The sequence below is a fragment of the Eptesicus fuscus genome, chromosome 4, assembly GCF_027574615.1.
Source record: "Eptesicus fuscus isolate TK198812 chromosome 4, DD_ASM_mEF_20220401, whole genome shotgun sequence".
Lineage (NCBI taxonomy): Eukaryota > Metazoa > Chordata > Mammalia > Chiroptera > Vespertilionidae > Eptesicus > Eptesicus fuscus.
In genome coordinates this window covers 10500430-10516236 of record NC_072476.1, presented here as the reverse complement: position 1 = coordinate 10516236, position 15807 = coordinate 10500430, and the positions used below count along the sequence as shown (strand labels likewise).

General features: G+C 51.2%; 1 protein-coding gene across 1 annotated transcript in view; it reads left to right on the top strand.

Annotated features, from left to right (window-relative positions):
* LMF1 (lipase maturation factor 1) overlaps nt 1–15807 on the top strand; it is a 108750-nt gene that overhangs the window by 44954 nt on the left and 47989 nt on the right. The window contains exon 4 of the mRNA XM_054714148.1: nt 7871–8019. Within this exon, the coding sequence (XP_054570123.1) occupies nt 7871–8019 (149 nt within the window). The remainder of the gene's footprint in view (nt 1–7870; nt 8020–15807) is intronic.

Below are 15807 nucleotides of genomic sequence, written 5' to 3'. Positions count from 1 at the left end.
GGCCCCACCCCTCTCGTGTGACAAGGGTGTGCCCATCAACAATGTGGAGGATGCCCAGAAACCAGGTTCACTAAGTGTGAGGGAAAACAGGTCATCCTCCAAGACCATGTGGGGTGAGGGTGACACCCACTTCTCGGGACATGGGGCCCTTTATGCTGACAGCCCACTAAGATGTGAGTGAGGGTAACTAACCCCTTCTGTGGTCATGAGGGCCTTACATGCTGATGGTCCACTAAGATGTGGGGTGAGGGCGAAACCTACGGACACTGGGCCCTGGGTGGTGACCGCCCACTCAAATGTGGGGTGAGGAATGAGGGTGACACTGACTGTGTGCCCCACTGACTGCCTGCCTCATCCACCTGGTATCTGCTCTGCCCTAGGATCTTCTCCTCTGTTGGAAGCCCAGGCCCAACTTAGATCTCTGCCCCCAGTGCCCATTTCTGTGGGCACAAGAGCCCTCTGGGCATGAGGGCAGGAGCTCCCAGCTGCAGTGCTGGAACAGACTGGCCCGCTCCATCCAGGGCTGTGGACACAGTGCCTCTGAGCAGACATGCCTCTGGGGATTCCCAAGAGTAGGGCCAGGTCTGCCCTGTCCACCTCAAGCTGAGTTTAAGACTCGGCAGCCTTCGTGTGGTCAGTGGATGCTGGACAGCACAGACAGAGCCGGAACGTTCCCGTTGTCAGACAGCCCTGTGGGCAGAATTGACTGTCACATCATTGGATTCCGACAAGGCACTCTGAGGCAAGCTTTGGCTAATTTTTATGCACAGGAAACAAAAGACAAAGAAATGGTAATGCACTGTGCCCTTCAGCCTGATATATGTTAAATATTTGGAATATATTAATCCTAAAAAATCTGTTGCTAAGTCTAATTTCCGTTGACAGGAAGCATTTTCGTATTTATCTAAACCAATGAGCTAGCTAAGGTCATTACTATAGATTTTGTTCTGGGGCTAGCTGGTGACACCTGCATACATCTAAGCAACAGGGGACACCTGGGGCTAGGAAGTCTGGTTGCCACAGCAACCAAGTATTAGCCCGCACCATGAAAAGTGCAGTGGACACGGAGGGTCACTGTGTGGGTGTGTGGGTTACACGGGTCACTTCCTGTTCCCTGCAGTGCCTGAGGACATCCTTAAAACATATATTAACAATTTGTTAAACGCCTCATAGTTCGGAGCATGCAATTTAAAATGATTTTATTTAAAGCATGGAACATTTAACCCGCTCTTTCAAAAATATCTTGCTAGAAAATGCGTTCTCATTACGATCTGACCTCTGGCTGAAACGTGAAGTCCTCTGTGGCTGGCTTCTTTTAGGCTCTATCCAAGGGACCTGCCAGCTCAGGCTGGTTCTAGAGATTCCTGGGCAGACCCTGTTCTGAGTGGGTCTTGTGGGCCAAAGTGGGGACATAGGAGGCTCCAGACCAGGCCCGCAAGAGTGAGTGGGGCCCAGGCTGGGAGGTGGGCGGGAGCAGGGCCTCATCTCTGGAGGGGAGCTGACGTCAGTACCTCCCTGGCCCCTGAGGATAAAGGATGGCCCTTGTCTGTCCTCTTAGGGCAAGAGTGGCTCTGCCAGGTCATTCTGACAACCAGAAGGGGTTAGTGGGCCTGGGCAAAGCCCTGTAAACGGTGCCCTCCCTATAGGCACCCTATGTGTGGTGCCTCTCGGCTGTGGCTGGTTGCCATGGTGAGTGTGTTGGAGGGGAATGTAAGATGGAGAGAACTATGTGAGCCGTCCAAATATAGATTCCTGGCCGCTGCTGGGTAGGCTGGGCAGGTTGCTGGGTGGCCTTGTTCAGGTAAAGAAAAGACAAATGCATCTTCCCCATGACTTGCTAGACAGGCACTTGCTAACGGGATGCTATTTTTAAACGCTTTTAAATTTTGTCTTTGCCTCCCTTGTGTGTTTTTTTAACCTGATCTCGTGTTATATTTTGTCTCGGTGAAAGAGGAAAATGTTTTAGCTGATCAGTTGGTGGAATGCGCCCCTCGCAACAGGGGTATTTGCAGCAGTAACTGGGTGGTTGGCACCTCTTCCAGGTCCCGTCTGGGTGAAAGCCTGGCAGGCGAGCTGGTTCACGGACAGGATGAGGGACCTCCCTCTGCTTCCGGCTGCACTGCAGCCCCTGCCACCCCAGGCCCAGCTCCCAGGGAGACACACTGCAGCAGAACTGTCCTTTCCTCACTTATCCCAGGCTGCATACCAGTGGAGTTGGGGCTCCAGCTGGCCCCCCACCACAGTGCACTCTGGGCCTGATCCTTTGCGGTGCTTCTTCTGTGTAGCAGGGCCTCCACGCTTGACCACCACTCCACTTGCAAAATGCAACTTTCCTTAAGTGGCACTACAGTCACACATGCTGAGTGACAGTGATTAAAACTCTGAAATGTGGTTTGGAGGAATGGTCATGGCTTGGGAGCACCCAAGCAGAAACAGCTTGGAGTGGTCAGGATTTGTGAAGGCACAGCCTGAACCCTGGGCCAGCTGAGAAGAAAGGCTCCTCCGTTGACCGACCGTGACTCTGCATGCTGCTCAGAGCCCGCAAGACCTCCCAAGCCGAGATAAGAGCCCACGTCTTTGAAGCGAGCTTCCTGCATGCATTATCACAGAGTTACTCTCCCCGAGTCAGAGACACACAGAGAAGCAGGGCCCGTAGGCCGTGTGTTCATGATCACAGACAAGGTCAAAACATTCCCTGCGACTTGGGCCAGTGCCTGCCTCCCTCATCATGGCACAGCCCGGGTGGCCAGGCCCTACGTCTTGGGCAGACCCAGGTGGCCCTCAGTACTTATGGCTGCAGAGTCTGGTTGTCTCCCATGGTCTGCAGCTCGCTGAGGGAGGACCAGGGATTGGAGTGAACAGCACCTAGCGTCGCAGTGCGTGAAGTCTGAGCTGCCCGCCTCATCCCACCATTTTGCTGACCAAGCTCTGCCTGGCTCCCCTTGCCCAAACCTCCCCAGGAGCCATCGCCAGTCCTTCGGACCTCACTGTGTGCATTGAGGCCAGGGTGGGGGCGTGAGCAGAACCGTCCACCATCACAGAGGGTGCCAAGGACAGTGCGCCTTCACTTGTGCCCCACCCATGGATGTGCATTCTCCATCTGTGCATCGGCTCCCAGAACCTCCCTCTCCCTCACAGCAGGCTCTGCATTTCTGCAGAAGTCTGGTGCTGTGTGACAAAGCAAGGTGCCACATCTGTGTAGGGAAGACAGGGTCACCCTCATCTGCATCAGGGGTGCTTTCTTGTCCCCGAAACTCATTGCCATGTCAGTGACTGCAGACAAGATCTGGTATGCCACTCCGGAACTTTCCATCCTAGCATACAACCCATAAAGATTAAGGAAATAACTTTTAAGAGCTCGCGTGGTCTCCAGGGCATCATTAGGAGCCCCCGGTGGCCCAGGGCGGGGGCTCAGCACAGGAGTGACAGCCCGTCAGGAGGGAAGCGCTTTTCTCCATTTTCCCCGATTTTAACGTGAAGCTAATGGGTTCCTACTTCTAACATGGATGGTGGCTGTCATTTCTGAAGGATCCATATGCGCGAAATTTAATTACTCTTTCTAAGTAACTCTAATAGTTTCAAGGAAGGTAATGAAGCCTCAGTTGGTATTTTCTTTCTAGAGTGGCCATCCCGGCAGCTTCCGCCTCTGAAGCACTGTTTTAGATTGCCTTCCTCCTTGGTCAGAGGCGGCTCAGCCTGTCCTGTGTTGTCTTTGCTTCTGGGTGACCTCTGAGCCCCCAGCCCAGCGGCCCACTTGTTGGCTGGAGCGTGTCCGCTGGCTTCCCCGCCTCTTCCTGTCCAGAGCACGGTCAGAGCCAGGCCAGTGCCCCTCGCACTGCTCATCCTGCAGGCGCCGCGTCGCCCACCCGTTTGCCAGTGCTGCACGTAGCCAGGCACAGGTCAGGCCTCGTGGTGGTGAACTTTCTGGGTCTTCAACAGAAAACGTCTTCACTCTTCACTTGCCCCTGAGAAGATAGAAGAGAAACAGCCGCACCATTTTTACGTCAGTTTTATTGGAGAGCAGTTGCCCCAAGCTGGGCCAGAGGAATGGGGACCCCACCAGTCAGAACATGGGCCTGGAGGCCGAGGGTACAAATTCAGCTTGTTTTATGGGACCTTTCCTCAGACTTTGCGTGCAGCTGCCCCGGCAGACACAGGTCATGTGCCCGCGCCAAGGAGTTTTATTTAAACTCACAAGCCAGTAGGAGAGCATCCAGCTGTTCTGACTGTTTGAGTCTACGCAGGCATGGCTGGTCCCAGCCAGCAGGACGCCCAGGCTGCCCACAGACCACAAGGTGAGGGGCTGTGGCCGCCCTCGGACCTGGATGCCATGGACGACGGCCGCCCTTGAGCTCTGGTCAGCACTGCGTCAAGGTTCACTAGCCCGTCAGGGCCAGGCTGGAAGAGCCCGCAGCTTACCCTGGTGTGGTCCATCCCCACTCCTGCTGCCTGTCCGGGACGTCCCTGGGAGACAGGGGGCAAGTTAGCTGTTCCTCAGCCCGCACCCGGTGCCCCAGCGGCCACTGTGTCTGTCATGTCTGGGCTGGGAGCACCAGTTCCTCAGGCCCACAGCCGGAGGTGTTTTCCCTTCAGGTTTATGTGGAAATTTTCCAAACGTGGCTTGTTCAGGGCTGGTTGTGTTATTCAAAATGAACCAGCAGCCATAGAAGTGGAAGTTCAGAAACAGGCAGGTGCAGCTCATGGCTTCCTTATGGGCATTTGCTAACCGTCACCCCAAAAGCCACTGGCGGGACCAATACCTCCAATGGAACAGAACCTTCCAGGGCCACCATAATTGTGTTTGCCAAGTGAAAGGGCCAAATATGCCCCCCCCCCGCCCCCCCCCCCCCCCCGCCGCAAAGACTGAGCACAGGCTAAACGGCACTTAATCTGAGTAAGAAGCACCTAGCGGAGCCTGTTGACAGTCGTGAGCACGTCTCAGCCATGTGCCGTGTGCTGTGCCATCCGCAGGCGCACGGACAGCCTCCGCCACAGGAAGCCGCCACGGCAGCGCACTGGGCATTTGTTTTTCTGAGGACGCCTCCCCACCACACTGAAGCGGAGAACAATGGTGTTCCTTGTGCAGGCAGCACAGCTGCTGAAATTTGACTAGATCCAAGCAAAGAAAGCAGAAGCAGGTGGGTCTGCAGGCGACCCTTTCCTCCCCAGCCGTATCAGGGAGTGCTGATGCCGGGGGCCAGTGTCCAGCTCCAGTGAGGGGGGGGCAGGTGGGAGCAGCGGGGTCCTGCAGTAGGAAGCCTGCGCGCCTTGGCTTCTGGGTGTCCACTCTCCCGTGCACCCCAGCAGGGTAAGGAACGTTTCGGTAGGTGACCCTCTGCTAGTACACGCACATCCCTAAGGTGACAGCGTGTCCCATCCCTTGCCTACCCTGTCACCTGCTTCCTGGCACTTAGACGGTCTCTGGGCTCTGCCATTTGCATATCACTTTGATTGGTGTCACTCAAACAGCATATTAAAATTCAGTTCATTACATCTGTGCAAAGTGAGGTGACAATTAGAGAAGGCAGGCCCGCACCCAGGGCAGGCTCTGCTCACCCACGTGGAATCTCAGAGTTTGCGGGGGTTTGCAGGAGCGTGAGCAAGGCAGGCTTTGCACTGTGGAGTAGAGTGAGGACCTCACACTTGGGGTGGTATGTCAGCCCCTCTAGGCATTCTGGGGAGTGTTCCAAGCTGGCTTTCTCTCTGCTCAGAAGCCCCAGCCCCACCTGCTCTGCCCGCAGGACTGCATGAGGCACAGGCCTCTCACCACCAAGTGGAGGAGGGATCGGAACGGGTGGCCTTTGAGGTGCTTTCTCAAAAAGAGGGCGTGTCACTCCGAGCCGTGACTGTCACCACTTCCACGTTCTGCGTATCCTTTCTCATCCAATCACATGCATTATAAATGCACCCCGAGTGAAATAAGTTCAAGTTTAATGAAAATTACCTTGAGATAAAATTATAGAAGTTGGCATATGTAACAAAGTTCGTTTTTTTCCTGGATAAGAGAAGGGGAGTTTGAAGCAAGTTGTAATGCAAAGGTCTTCTAAAACCAAAATAAGCAATTGCTCTGTGTCTGAAATCTCATAAAACTAGTGTAGACACTTTCTGCACTTTCCCCTCTTGAGCCTCTGAGGGAAGCCAGTGTGTGTGTCCAATGCTGGGTGCAGTGCAGGGGGCCCCGGAGGGGCGGGACTGAGCCATGCGGGCATCCCATGCATCCAGTCTCCCCTTCCTGGCCTTGGCCAGAGCGCCCTGCGGCTCAGCTTTTCTCTCCCTCAGTGACAGCAGTGCTACAGGACCCACCACAGCTGGTGGAGCTGTGCTCCGCCTGCCCACCTTGCCTTGGCGCCCAGCACTGTTCAGGCTTCTGTCTGCTTCTGGAATCATCTCCCCAGAGACCCTAGCACAGGGCACATGGGTCCACTGATACCAGCTGCTCATCCAGGCGAGACTACCTGCCCCTCTGGGCAGTGACAGTCACTGTCACCCTGTGTCAGGCATGCCGCACGCAGGCACTGCATTGCTACAAAAGACCTGTTCTCTCAAAAGAACTGGTTGGGAACTGGGGTTTCCAGAAATCCACAAACACGTGAGAGTAAATGGAATCCTGCCACCCCGCATCTAACGAAAAATTTCAAACTACAGAGAGTTCCGAACAGTTGTACAGTGAACCTATGCGCGCCCCTGCCTGGACTCTGCAGCTTGTCTTTCGCTCTGCTGGCTTCATCACATGTCTGTTCATTGCTCAGTCCAGTATTCAGCGCCCCTCAAATAAGTTTCAGGCCTGAAGACCTGTCCATCAGCCCTAGAACTAGGGTTCAGGATTCGTATAGGTTTGTGTCTGAGGAAGAAACAATGCTCAGGCCCTAAGGTTCCTCTGGTGAGTCTCAGGGAGCACACTCCCTGACCAGGCGCAGACTCATGTCCCCCGGCCTGCCTCTCCAGGCAGCTGTGTTCCGATTTCTTTCACCTGCATCAGTTTTCCTCATTCTAGAACCTTCTATAAATGGAACCACAGAATATGTACAGAATATGTAATGCAGCATAATATTTTATTAACAGGAACTTGTGCAATATGCAAAATGAAGTGCATGTTCCTTTTGAAGAGCCCGGTTTACAACTGCCTGAAGCTGTTCTGGGTTCTGGGTGACACTGAGCAGCTGTTTGTACAGTGGGGCCAACTCAGTGAGTTGTTAGGATTTGGAATGCCATCTCCTCTGCAAGAACGTGCTTTCGGGTGCGCTACACTCACCCACATGTCTCACATGGGGCTCCCAGCAGGAAGGATTAGCTAGCACCCCTCACATCGAACCTGTAGAGCTGCTGCCATAACGGACTGAGCCCACGTGGGGCTGACAAGAGGCAGTTTCATCTGGAGCCACCATCACCTGTTCCTGCTTCTCCCCTGACTTCCTCCCTCACCTGGGGCAGACAGGGACCAGATTCAGCTTTGCAGTCAGAACCTCACATGCAGGTCTCTGGCCTCCTCGGTGCACGTTGTCCATCCTGGTGAATGCTCCTCGGGAAAGAATGCAAAAAGTCATGATTGCAAATGCAAGCCTATGAATGGGAGAGGCCTCGCCAGCCCCCACTGGCGGCGTGTGCTCAGCCTGAGGCCGTGCCACATTTGCAGCGCCCTGAGAAGGACAGGAGACGGTGGTCTGAATGCAGGGGGCCTGGCTCGGGTGCGGGGGCACGGTGCCGCAAGCTGCCGCCGAGGTGCATCTTGACTGTGGGCTGACACGCGCTCCTCGGTCTCCATCCATCCTGTGTTCAGGACTGTAGGTTAAACTGAATTTGGTGGGACTGTCTCTGTAGAGCATGTCCAGCTGTGGTTAACATGGCCCTTTGTTCTTCCTGTCACCATCAGGATGGGAGTCCCAGCTTCTGGAAACAGGGTTCCTGGGGATTTTCCTGTGCCCTCTTTGGACTCTGTCTCGGCTGCCCAGGAAGACCCCCACGTCCCGGATCGTTGTGTGGGGCTTTCGGTGGCTGATTTTCAGAATCATGCTCGGAGCAGTAAGTAGAACTTTTATTTGTAATATTTGGGGGGAAATGTACTGTCCTCCTGTCGGTTGGGCTGGGCCAGCTGGGCCCCTTCTCCCTCTTTCTGTGGTGACCAGTGGCCTATCACTGAGCCCTGGAAACTCCATTGGCTTCCCTGGTCCTTCACACGACCACTTTCTCTGCACAACAACCATGGCTCAGTCCGTTTCACACAGACTCGTGGGGTGCAGCCTCTCAATGCTTCTTTCTCCCCAGCCTTCCCATGGTTCTGGAATGTCCGAAACATTTCCCATCACTTTAAATCAGTCAGAAGGGCACCACGCCACCTGAATCCTCACCCGGAGATAGCCACGCGGGCTTCCCTCTGTCTCTGCTGGTAGTCTTTTCTTTTGGACACCATGCTCATGGATTTGGGGGGTGGAAGGGGGTTCAGCTGTTTCTTTACTCCAGTGTGGCCATTGGGGGCAGTTGTGTGCTCTGCGTGCTGCTCACCTGTGTTCACCTCTTACGCTCTCTTGCTCAACCCTGGAGACTAGGGTTCCTTAGCTTCCCCCTTCTACAGAGCCTCTGAAAGTGCGTATCCCACTTTTAACTTCACTGGCAGTTGCCCTAAAGTTTTTCAGAAACATTATCTAAGCCTTAAAATGAGGAGCGCCGTGGTTCCTTCTGACTTCCGGCTGTAGACAAGAGAATTTGGCAGTTTTCCCTTCTTTTTCACTCTCTCTTCTATTAAGTAAATAAGGTCTTAACTTTTTATTAAAACATTATAAAATACTAAATTCTCTTAAATTGGAAACCTTGTCATACAGATATGCTAAGTATGTGTTTGCTTTAAGTTTTTCCTTGGGGGACAGTCACAAACGTGCAGAATTGTTGGGGGATGGGGCAGAGAACTTGCTCCTGACCCGCCTGAGCACAAGCTGCTTCATCCATAGGGACCACCTCGCTATGTCCCCTCTGGTCCCGACGGTCCTCAGTCTCCCTGCTCTGCGACTTGACACTGTGTTTTCCGATGTGCCCCTGACCAGCCTGAGGTGGGCATCCCGGCCAGGAGGCCCTGCACGCCCCTCCTTGGGGCAGCATCCATCTGTCCCCTCACTGACTCCAGGGGGCCCAGCTGGTCCTCTCAGTGTCACTTTTTTCCACAGTGTAATTAGTGAGCATTTTGTGGTGAGGCCTCTAAAATTATGCACTGTCCCATTTCTCATCAGATGCTCCGTTTACTGGTATACTTTTGGCCGTGAGCCTGCACTCCCGCGTGCCCTCTGTTCAGCGCAGCCCTTTTACCTCACTGTGGCTGTCGCTCTGTGATGCCCTCGTTCCCTGTATCTGTTTTGTGCTCCGTCGCCCTCAAATCCTGACCAGTTGTTTCATGCCCTCAAGTCGACTCCGACTCCTGGGGCCCCTGTGAATGAGTGATGTCAACAGTGTCCTGTCCTCAACAGCCCTGCTCAGCTCCTATAGACTCATGCCCCTGGCTTCTTCCATGGAGTCGGTCTCCTCATACCTGGTCTTCCTCTTTCCCTGCTGCCTTCCATTCCCCGGCATTATTGTCTTTCCAAAGAACCCTGCCTCCTCAGGATGCCCTGCCAAAGTAGGGCAGCTTCAGTTGTGTCATTTTTGCCACCAGCAAGGTTTCAGGCTTACTTTGCTCTCGGACCCACCTGTTCATCTTTCTGCTGGTCTAGGGCAGCAGTCGCCAACCTTTCAGTTGGCGACCGCTGCTCCAGAGGTTTCCTATAAACCAGCAGTCACCAACCTTTTGGACCTCACGGACCACCAGTTGGCGACCACTGGTCTAGGGCATCCATAAAGCTCCCCTCCAACACCACAGTTCAAATGAGTCCATCTTTCATATCTGCCTTCTTCACTGTCAGCTTCCACATCCGTACACAGGAACTGACCAATGCTAGCCCTTAACTAGCACTGACCGACATCGGCTCTGTGAAGGGACAACGTGCCAGTCACTGAGTGGGACCAGAGTCCTAAAGGCACACACCTCCCAGTTCCTTCTGTTACTATCGAGAGCCCACTCACACACTTCAGATCCCCTCTTCGGTAGCTTTCCTCATAGCACCATGGCCGGCCGTCTGTGGTTTGGTTAACTGGCCCGGGGCCCCCTGGGCACTGGAAGCAGCTGGATGCCGAGGGCCAAGCTCCACCTAGGGCAGCAGGCCTGGGGCCGGGGCCCGTGTGATGGTCACATCCACTTGGGTGGTGAGCAGGCCCCCAGGGGCTGTGGCAGTGCCGGTTGTAGAGTCCGGAGCACCCCGTTAGGAGCAGGCGTGGTTGGCAGTGTTCCTGACCGGGGTACATGTGAGTAGCCACCGATACTGGGAGACGCCGCGTGTCTAGATTCTGCACAATCCAGTTATGATGCTTTCTCTGAGTTTACTTTCCGTTTAACTAGAAAGATAGTCATTTTCACAGTTCCTTTGGATGAAACATTGAAATTATTAGTTGTCTGTAGTTCCTTGTCCATCTAAGACTTGATTTTGGTTTCTCTCCTTGGCTGGCTTATAAAGTACAAAAATGTATGAAATGTGCCCTGGCCAGGTGGCTCAGATGATCAGAGCATTGTCCTGTGCATCAGAAGTTTTTGGGTTTAATTTCTGGTCCTAGGTTTCAGGTTTAATCCCCAGCCGGGGCTTGTACAAGAGGCAACCGATCGATATTTTTCTCTCTTTCTCTCCCTTTCTCTAAAATCAATAAAAACATATCCTTGGGTGAGGATTAATTTTTTAAATGTATGAAATGTTTCAAGGACTTTATTGGGACCCATGGAATGTCAGCTTCAATAGGTGGGACACATAAAGCAAGAGGCCCCCGTGCAGGGACAGCCCGGGCGTGGAAGCTCTGGGCGGCGGACCTGTCAGGCTGTTCTGTGCGTGGTGTGTGAGGCTGCGAGTTGAACAAATCCCACCATGCCTGGCAGAGTGCAGTGGAACATTAGCACATCCTAAAGCACCTTTTATGGCATTTGATTGACTGTTAGTGCCAGCTGGGTGAGAAATTATCAGGTGCACTAAAAGGTATAATTACTTGATTTAGTCTGTATGTTGGATATTATTAATCTTCCTTCAGTAGCAAGCAGAAAATAGAGTTGACTTGACAAAAAAGAGTGCCAGCAGCAAAATGTCCATCCCTCTGTGAGGTGGAGAAACCACAGCAGACCTGGTGACACTAAAATGACTGTGAATGAAGCCCCTGTTCAGCCCCTGATCTGGTGGTACTGGGTCAGAACCAGTGCCAAGAATCAGCGTAGAGGTAACTGTTCTGAACACTCAGAAACCACTGTGCTCTTTGTCAGCTGGCAGTGGTCCAAATGCCCTGAAAGACGGATGGGCTCGTGTAGAGCTCAGTCTCAGAGGGAACCCCAAAGCTGTGTAGGTAAAAGTGCTGAGCAGAAGGAGAGGAAACCACATGGCCTCTGTGCCCACAGAAGGCCTGCTCTTCCCAGGAGCCTGAGACGGGGTCATCATGGCTCCTGTCCTTAAGGCTTCTGTATACTGAGCCCTTATGCCCCCTGCAATGCTGGGGAGGGGGCTAGGGAGTATTGGTGGAGAGATGGCCCAGGCTACCTGCTCTCTGTGAACAGCTGGACCCGGACACACTGCATGATGCAGCTGTTTTCATGTCGGACAACAGACAGTGTGGGACGGGGTCCAGAGGGAAACGCATGAGGTGAGCCCCTTGACAACCTGGCTCTCTGTGGGGAGGCAGGGGGAGGCAGGTAGAGGGGGAAGACCCACGGAGGAAGGGGGCAGGCAGAGGGGGGACCTTGCCCACTGCTGGGAGTGGAGGAGGATGGAAGGCAGGAGGCTTTCCTTGTCCCTAATCCTTTTGGAATTCCAGGGCAGGATATAGAGGAGAGGAATCTGTGCACTGAAGGAGCTCCAAGGACATAGCATCACTTCCATTGCCGTCTTACAAAGATGCATTGCTCTCATGTCATCATGAGAAAGCATCAAACAGACCCCAACTGAGGGGTACTCTTCAAAATTACCAACCAGAGTTTCCAAGTATCAAGATTATGAGATGCAATTAAAGACCAAGGCATTGTCAGACTCAGGGAACATGACAGTTAATGTGCACCCTGGATTGTCCCTGGTACAGAAAGGACATTAATGGGAAAACTGGTGAAATCCAAGTAAGGTTGGTAGTGTAATAGTGAATTAATAGCAACAGGTATACAGGAACTCCAGACAATTTTTACAGATTTTCTGAAATCAAAGAATTTTTCAAAATAAAAAGTTAAAGAGAAATAGTATGAACAACTTTATGCACATAGAGCAAGTGATTCAAGGAAATGGTTAAATTCCTTCAAAGACATGGGTGAGCAACACTAACAGAGGAAGAGACGGGAATGTGAATAGTTCTATAAATAGAGATCATGAACACAGACAGACCAAAAGCACCTTCCCATTGAGAAAACTCCAGGCCCAGGAGCCTTTCCTGATGAGTTCTATGAAATATTTAAGGAAGAAACTATATGAATCCTATACACATTCAGAAAGCAGAGGGAGGGAACCCTTCCCAATTCATTTTTCTGAGGCTGGCAAAGACAAGATCATGTCAAGAATAGGAAATTACCAAGCAGATTTTTCAAGAGCAGATATTAAATTCTTAAGGAATTATTAGTAAACTAGAGGCCCAGTGCATGAAATAAGTGCACTCAGGGGGGTCCCTCAGCCTGGCCTCCAGGGAGCGGGCCTACGCCGGCAGTCGGACATCCTTAGCACTGCTGCAGAGGCGGGAGAGGCTCCCGCAACCACCACTGCACTCGCCAGCCGTGAGCCCGGCTTCTGGCTGAGCGGTGCCCCCCCTGTGAGAACGCACTGACCACTAGGGGCAGCTCTTGCATTGAGTGTCTGTCCCCTGGTGGTCAGTGCATGTCATAGCAACCGGTCGTTCTGCCGTTCAGTCAATTTGCATATTACCCTTTTATTAGTATAGACTAGTAGCCCATTTGCAGGAAGAATCCTGCAAGCGGCTGCTGCAGCCTCATGCACGGCCGTTGCGGCCGCCGCGCCTGCACCCGTGGGCCGCTGCCACCCGCCCCACCCTGCCCCGCCCCAACCGGGCTTTCCCTCTGGCAGCCACCTTGCTTTCCGCTTTTCCTCCCTCTTCCTTCTAAGTTGTCTTCAGTCTTCACTCCTCCCTCCCTCGGCGTATGCAAATTAACCGCCATCTTTGTTGTGTAATTTGCATACTCACCCTGATAGGCTGGTGGGCGTGGCTTGGGCTGGTGGGCGTGGCTTGGGCCTAGCGAAGGTGCAGTCAATTTGCATATTACCCTTTTATTAGTATAGATGAGTCCAGCAGTACATGAAAAGCATAATGCATCAATACCATGTGGGATTTTTTTCCAGAACGCAAGATTGGCTGGACATGAATGAATTGATGTAATTTATTAAATACCAAATCAAGAGAGAAAGATATAAAATGATATGACCATCTGCCCTGACCAGTGTGGCACGTTGTTCTGTGCACAGAAGGGTTGCTGGTTCGATTTCCGGTCAGGGCACATGCCCAGGTTACAGGTTCATTTCCTGGTGGGGGTTGTGAAGAAGTCAGCCAATCAATATTTCTCTATCACATCAATGTTTCTCTCTCCCCTCTCCCTTTCTCTCTCTCTAAAATCAATAAAAATATTTTTTAAAGGATATGATCATCTCAATGTGAGGAAAATATTAGACAAAATTAAACAATTTTTTAAAAACCTCAGCAAACTAGGAGTAGAAGGAAACATCCTCAACCCGATAAAAGGTAAGCATATAAACTACCTACAGCTAATAGTGTGCTTAATGGTGAAAGACTGAATGTTTTTCCCATAAGATTGGGAACAAGGCAGGGTTGTCCACTCTCATCACATCTATTTGACCGTGAAGATCTTAACTAGTGTAATAAAGCCAGAAAGAGGAATAAAATCCCTGAAAAGTAGAATGGAAGACATAAAATCATCTATATTCATTGATGCGAAGTTCATATATATGGAAGATCATAAGGGTTCTTAGAACCAGTGATTGAATTTAACTTGAGTGCAAGATTCATGGGCAGAATACAAAATAATATTCCTATATTCTAGCAAAATCTTGAAATTATAAAATATATTAGTAACAATAACATCCCAAACCATAAACTACTTAGGAAATTTTAACGAAAGTACAACACTTGGACCTTGAAAGCTACCAAACATTGCTGAGAGAAATTAAAGAAACTTAGACCGTGTTTGTGAATCAAAAGTCTCAAATAGCTCAACTGTCAGGTGTCCCCAAATTGATCTACAGATTTTATGCAACCCCAAATGTAATCTAGAAGGATTTCGTTCTTAGAAATTGATGAATTGCCAAGGACCTAGAATAGCCAGAACAATCTATAATAATCTATATATATATATATAAAAGGCTAATATGCAAAGTGTCCCCTCAGGAGTTTGACTGGAAGACCAGGAGTTCAATCATTCGCTATGACATGCACTGACCACCAGGGGGCAGCGCGGAACGAAGGAAGGCCCCGGCTGGCAGCCTGAAGACCCTGATTGGCCCTTCCCATGCACAAATTTCGTGCACCAGGCCTCTAGTAATAGCATAATATGCTAATTAGACTGGATGTCCTTCCGGATGATCTTCCAGACGAAGCTGGGGCTGCAAGGAAAGGCCGGGCCCCGGGTGCCTGCCGGCGGCCGGAGGGAAGCCTGGGTCCCAGGTGCCAGAGGGAAGCTGGTGCTGGCAGCCAGGGGAAGGAAGGCCTACTCTTGCACAAATTTTGTGCATCGGGCCTCTAGTTTTGAATAAGGGTCAAGTTGTTCAAGACTTCCCATAGTCATCGAGACAATGTGATGTAGGCACAGGATGAAGTAGGTTAGATAGTCTAGAAATAGTACCACATTGAAATCACAGTCAAATGATTTTTGGACAAGGCACAAAGTCAATCTGAGAAAGAAAAGTCTTTTTAACAAATGGTGCTGGGATGTCTGGATATCTACATAGGGTGAAACAAAGCCCAATCCTTTTATCACAACAGACACAAAATTAGTTTGAGATGGACTGTAAACATAAAACTTAAAATTATAGCACTTCTTGAAGATAACAAAAGAATATTTTTGCAGTTTTGGGATAGGCAAAAATTTCTTACAGCACAGTGTGAGAACATTAACCATAAAAGAAAAAAATGGATAAATTGGACTTCATCGAGATTAAAATCTTCTGTTCTTCAAAAGACAGCATTGATAATGACAAGTGATAGATTGGGAGAAAATATTCAAAATACCATTATACCTAAGAACCTCTACCGGGATATGTAAAGAACCAAAAAAACCTCAGTAATAAAGACAATTCAGTACTTCACAAAGGAAGACGTACAAATGGCTATTATAAGCACTTGAAAAATCGCTCAGCTTTATTGGCTGTTAGGGAGATGCTAGTAAATCTACAATGAGATACCATTGCATGACCACAAGAATAGCTAAAATTAAAGATGGACAAAAGCAAATATTGGAATGTGCTTTAGTTTTCTGAGGCTGCTCTAACAAAATACCACAGACTGGGAGGCAGTTGCCTCTGGGATTCAGGGTGGGGATTGACTGGGGTTGCGGGGCATGTGGGAACTTTCGGGGTGATGAAAAAGTCCTGTGTGCTGATGGGATGAGAGCCCTACAGGCATGCACATCCACAAAGCTCCTCGGCCACACACTTCAGGGCAGGACAAATTACTTTTGAAACCTGGCAAGAGGTCAGCCGCTTCAGGGGAGATGACCCAGAGACATCTCTTTGTGGGCAGGACTGGAGAGCAGAGACC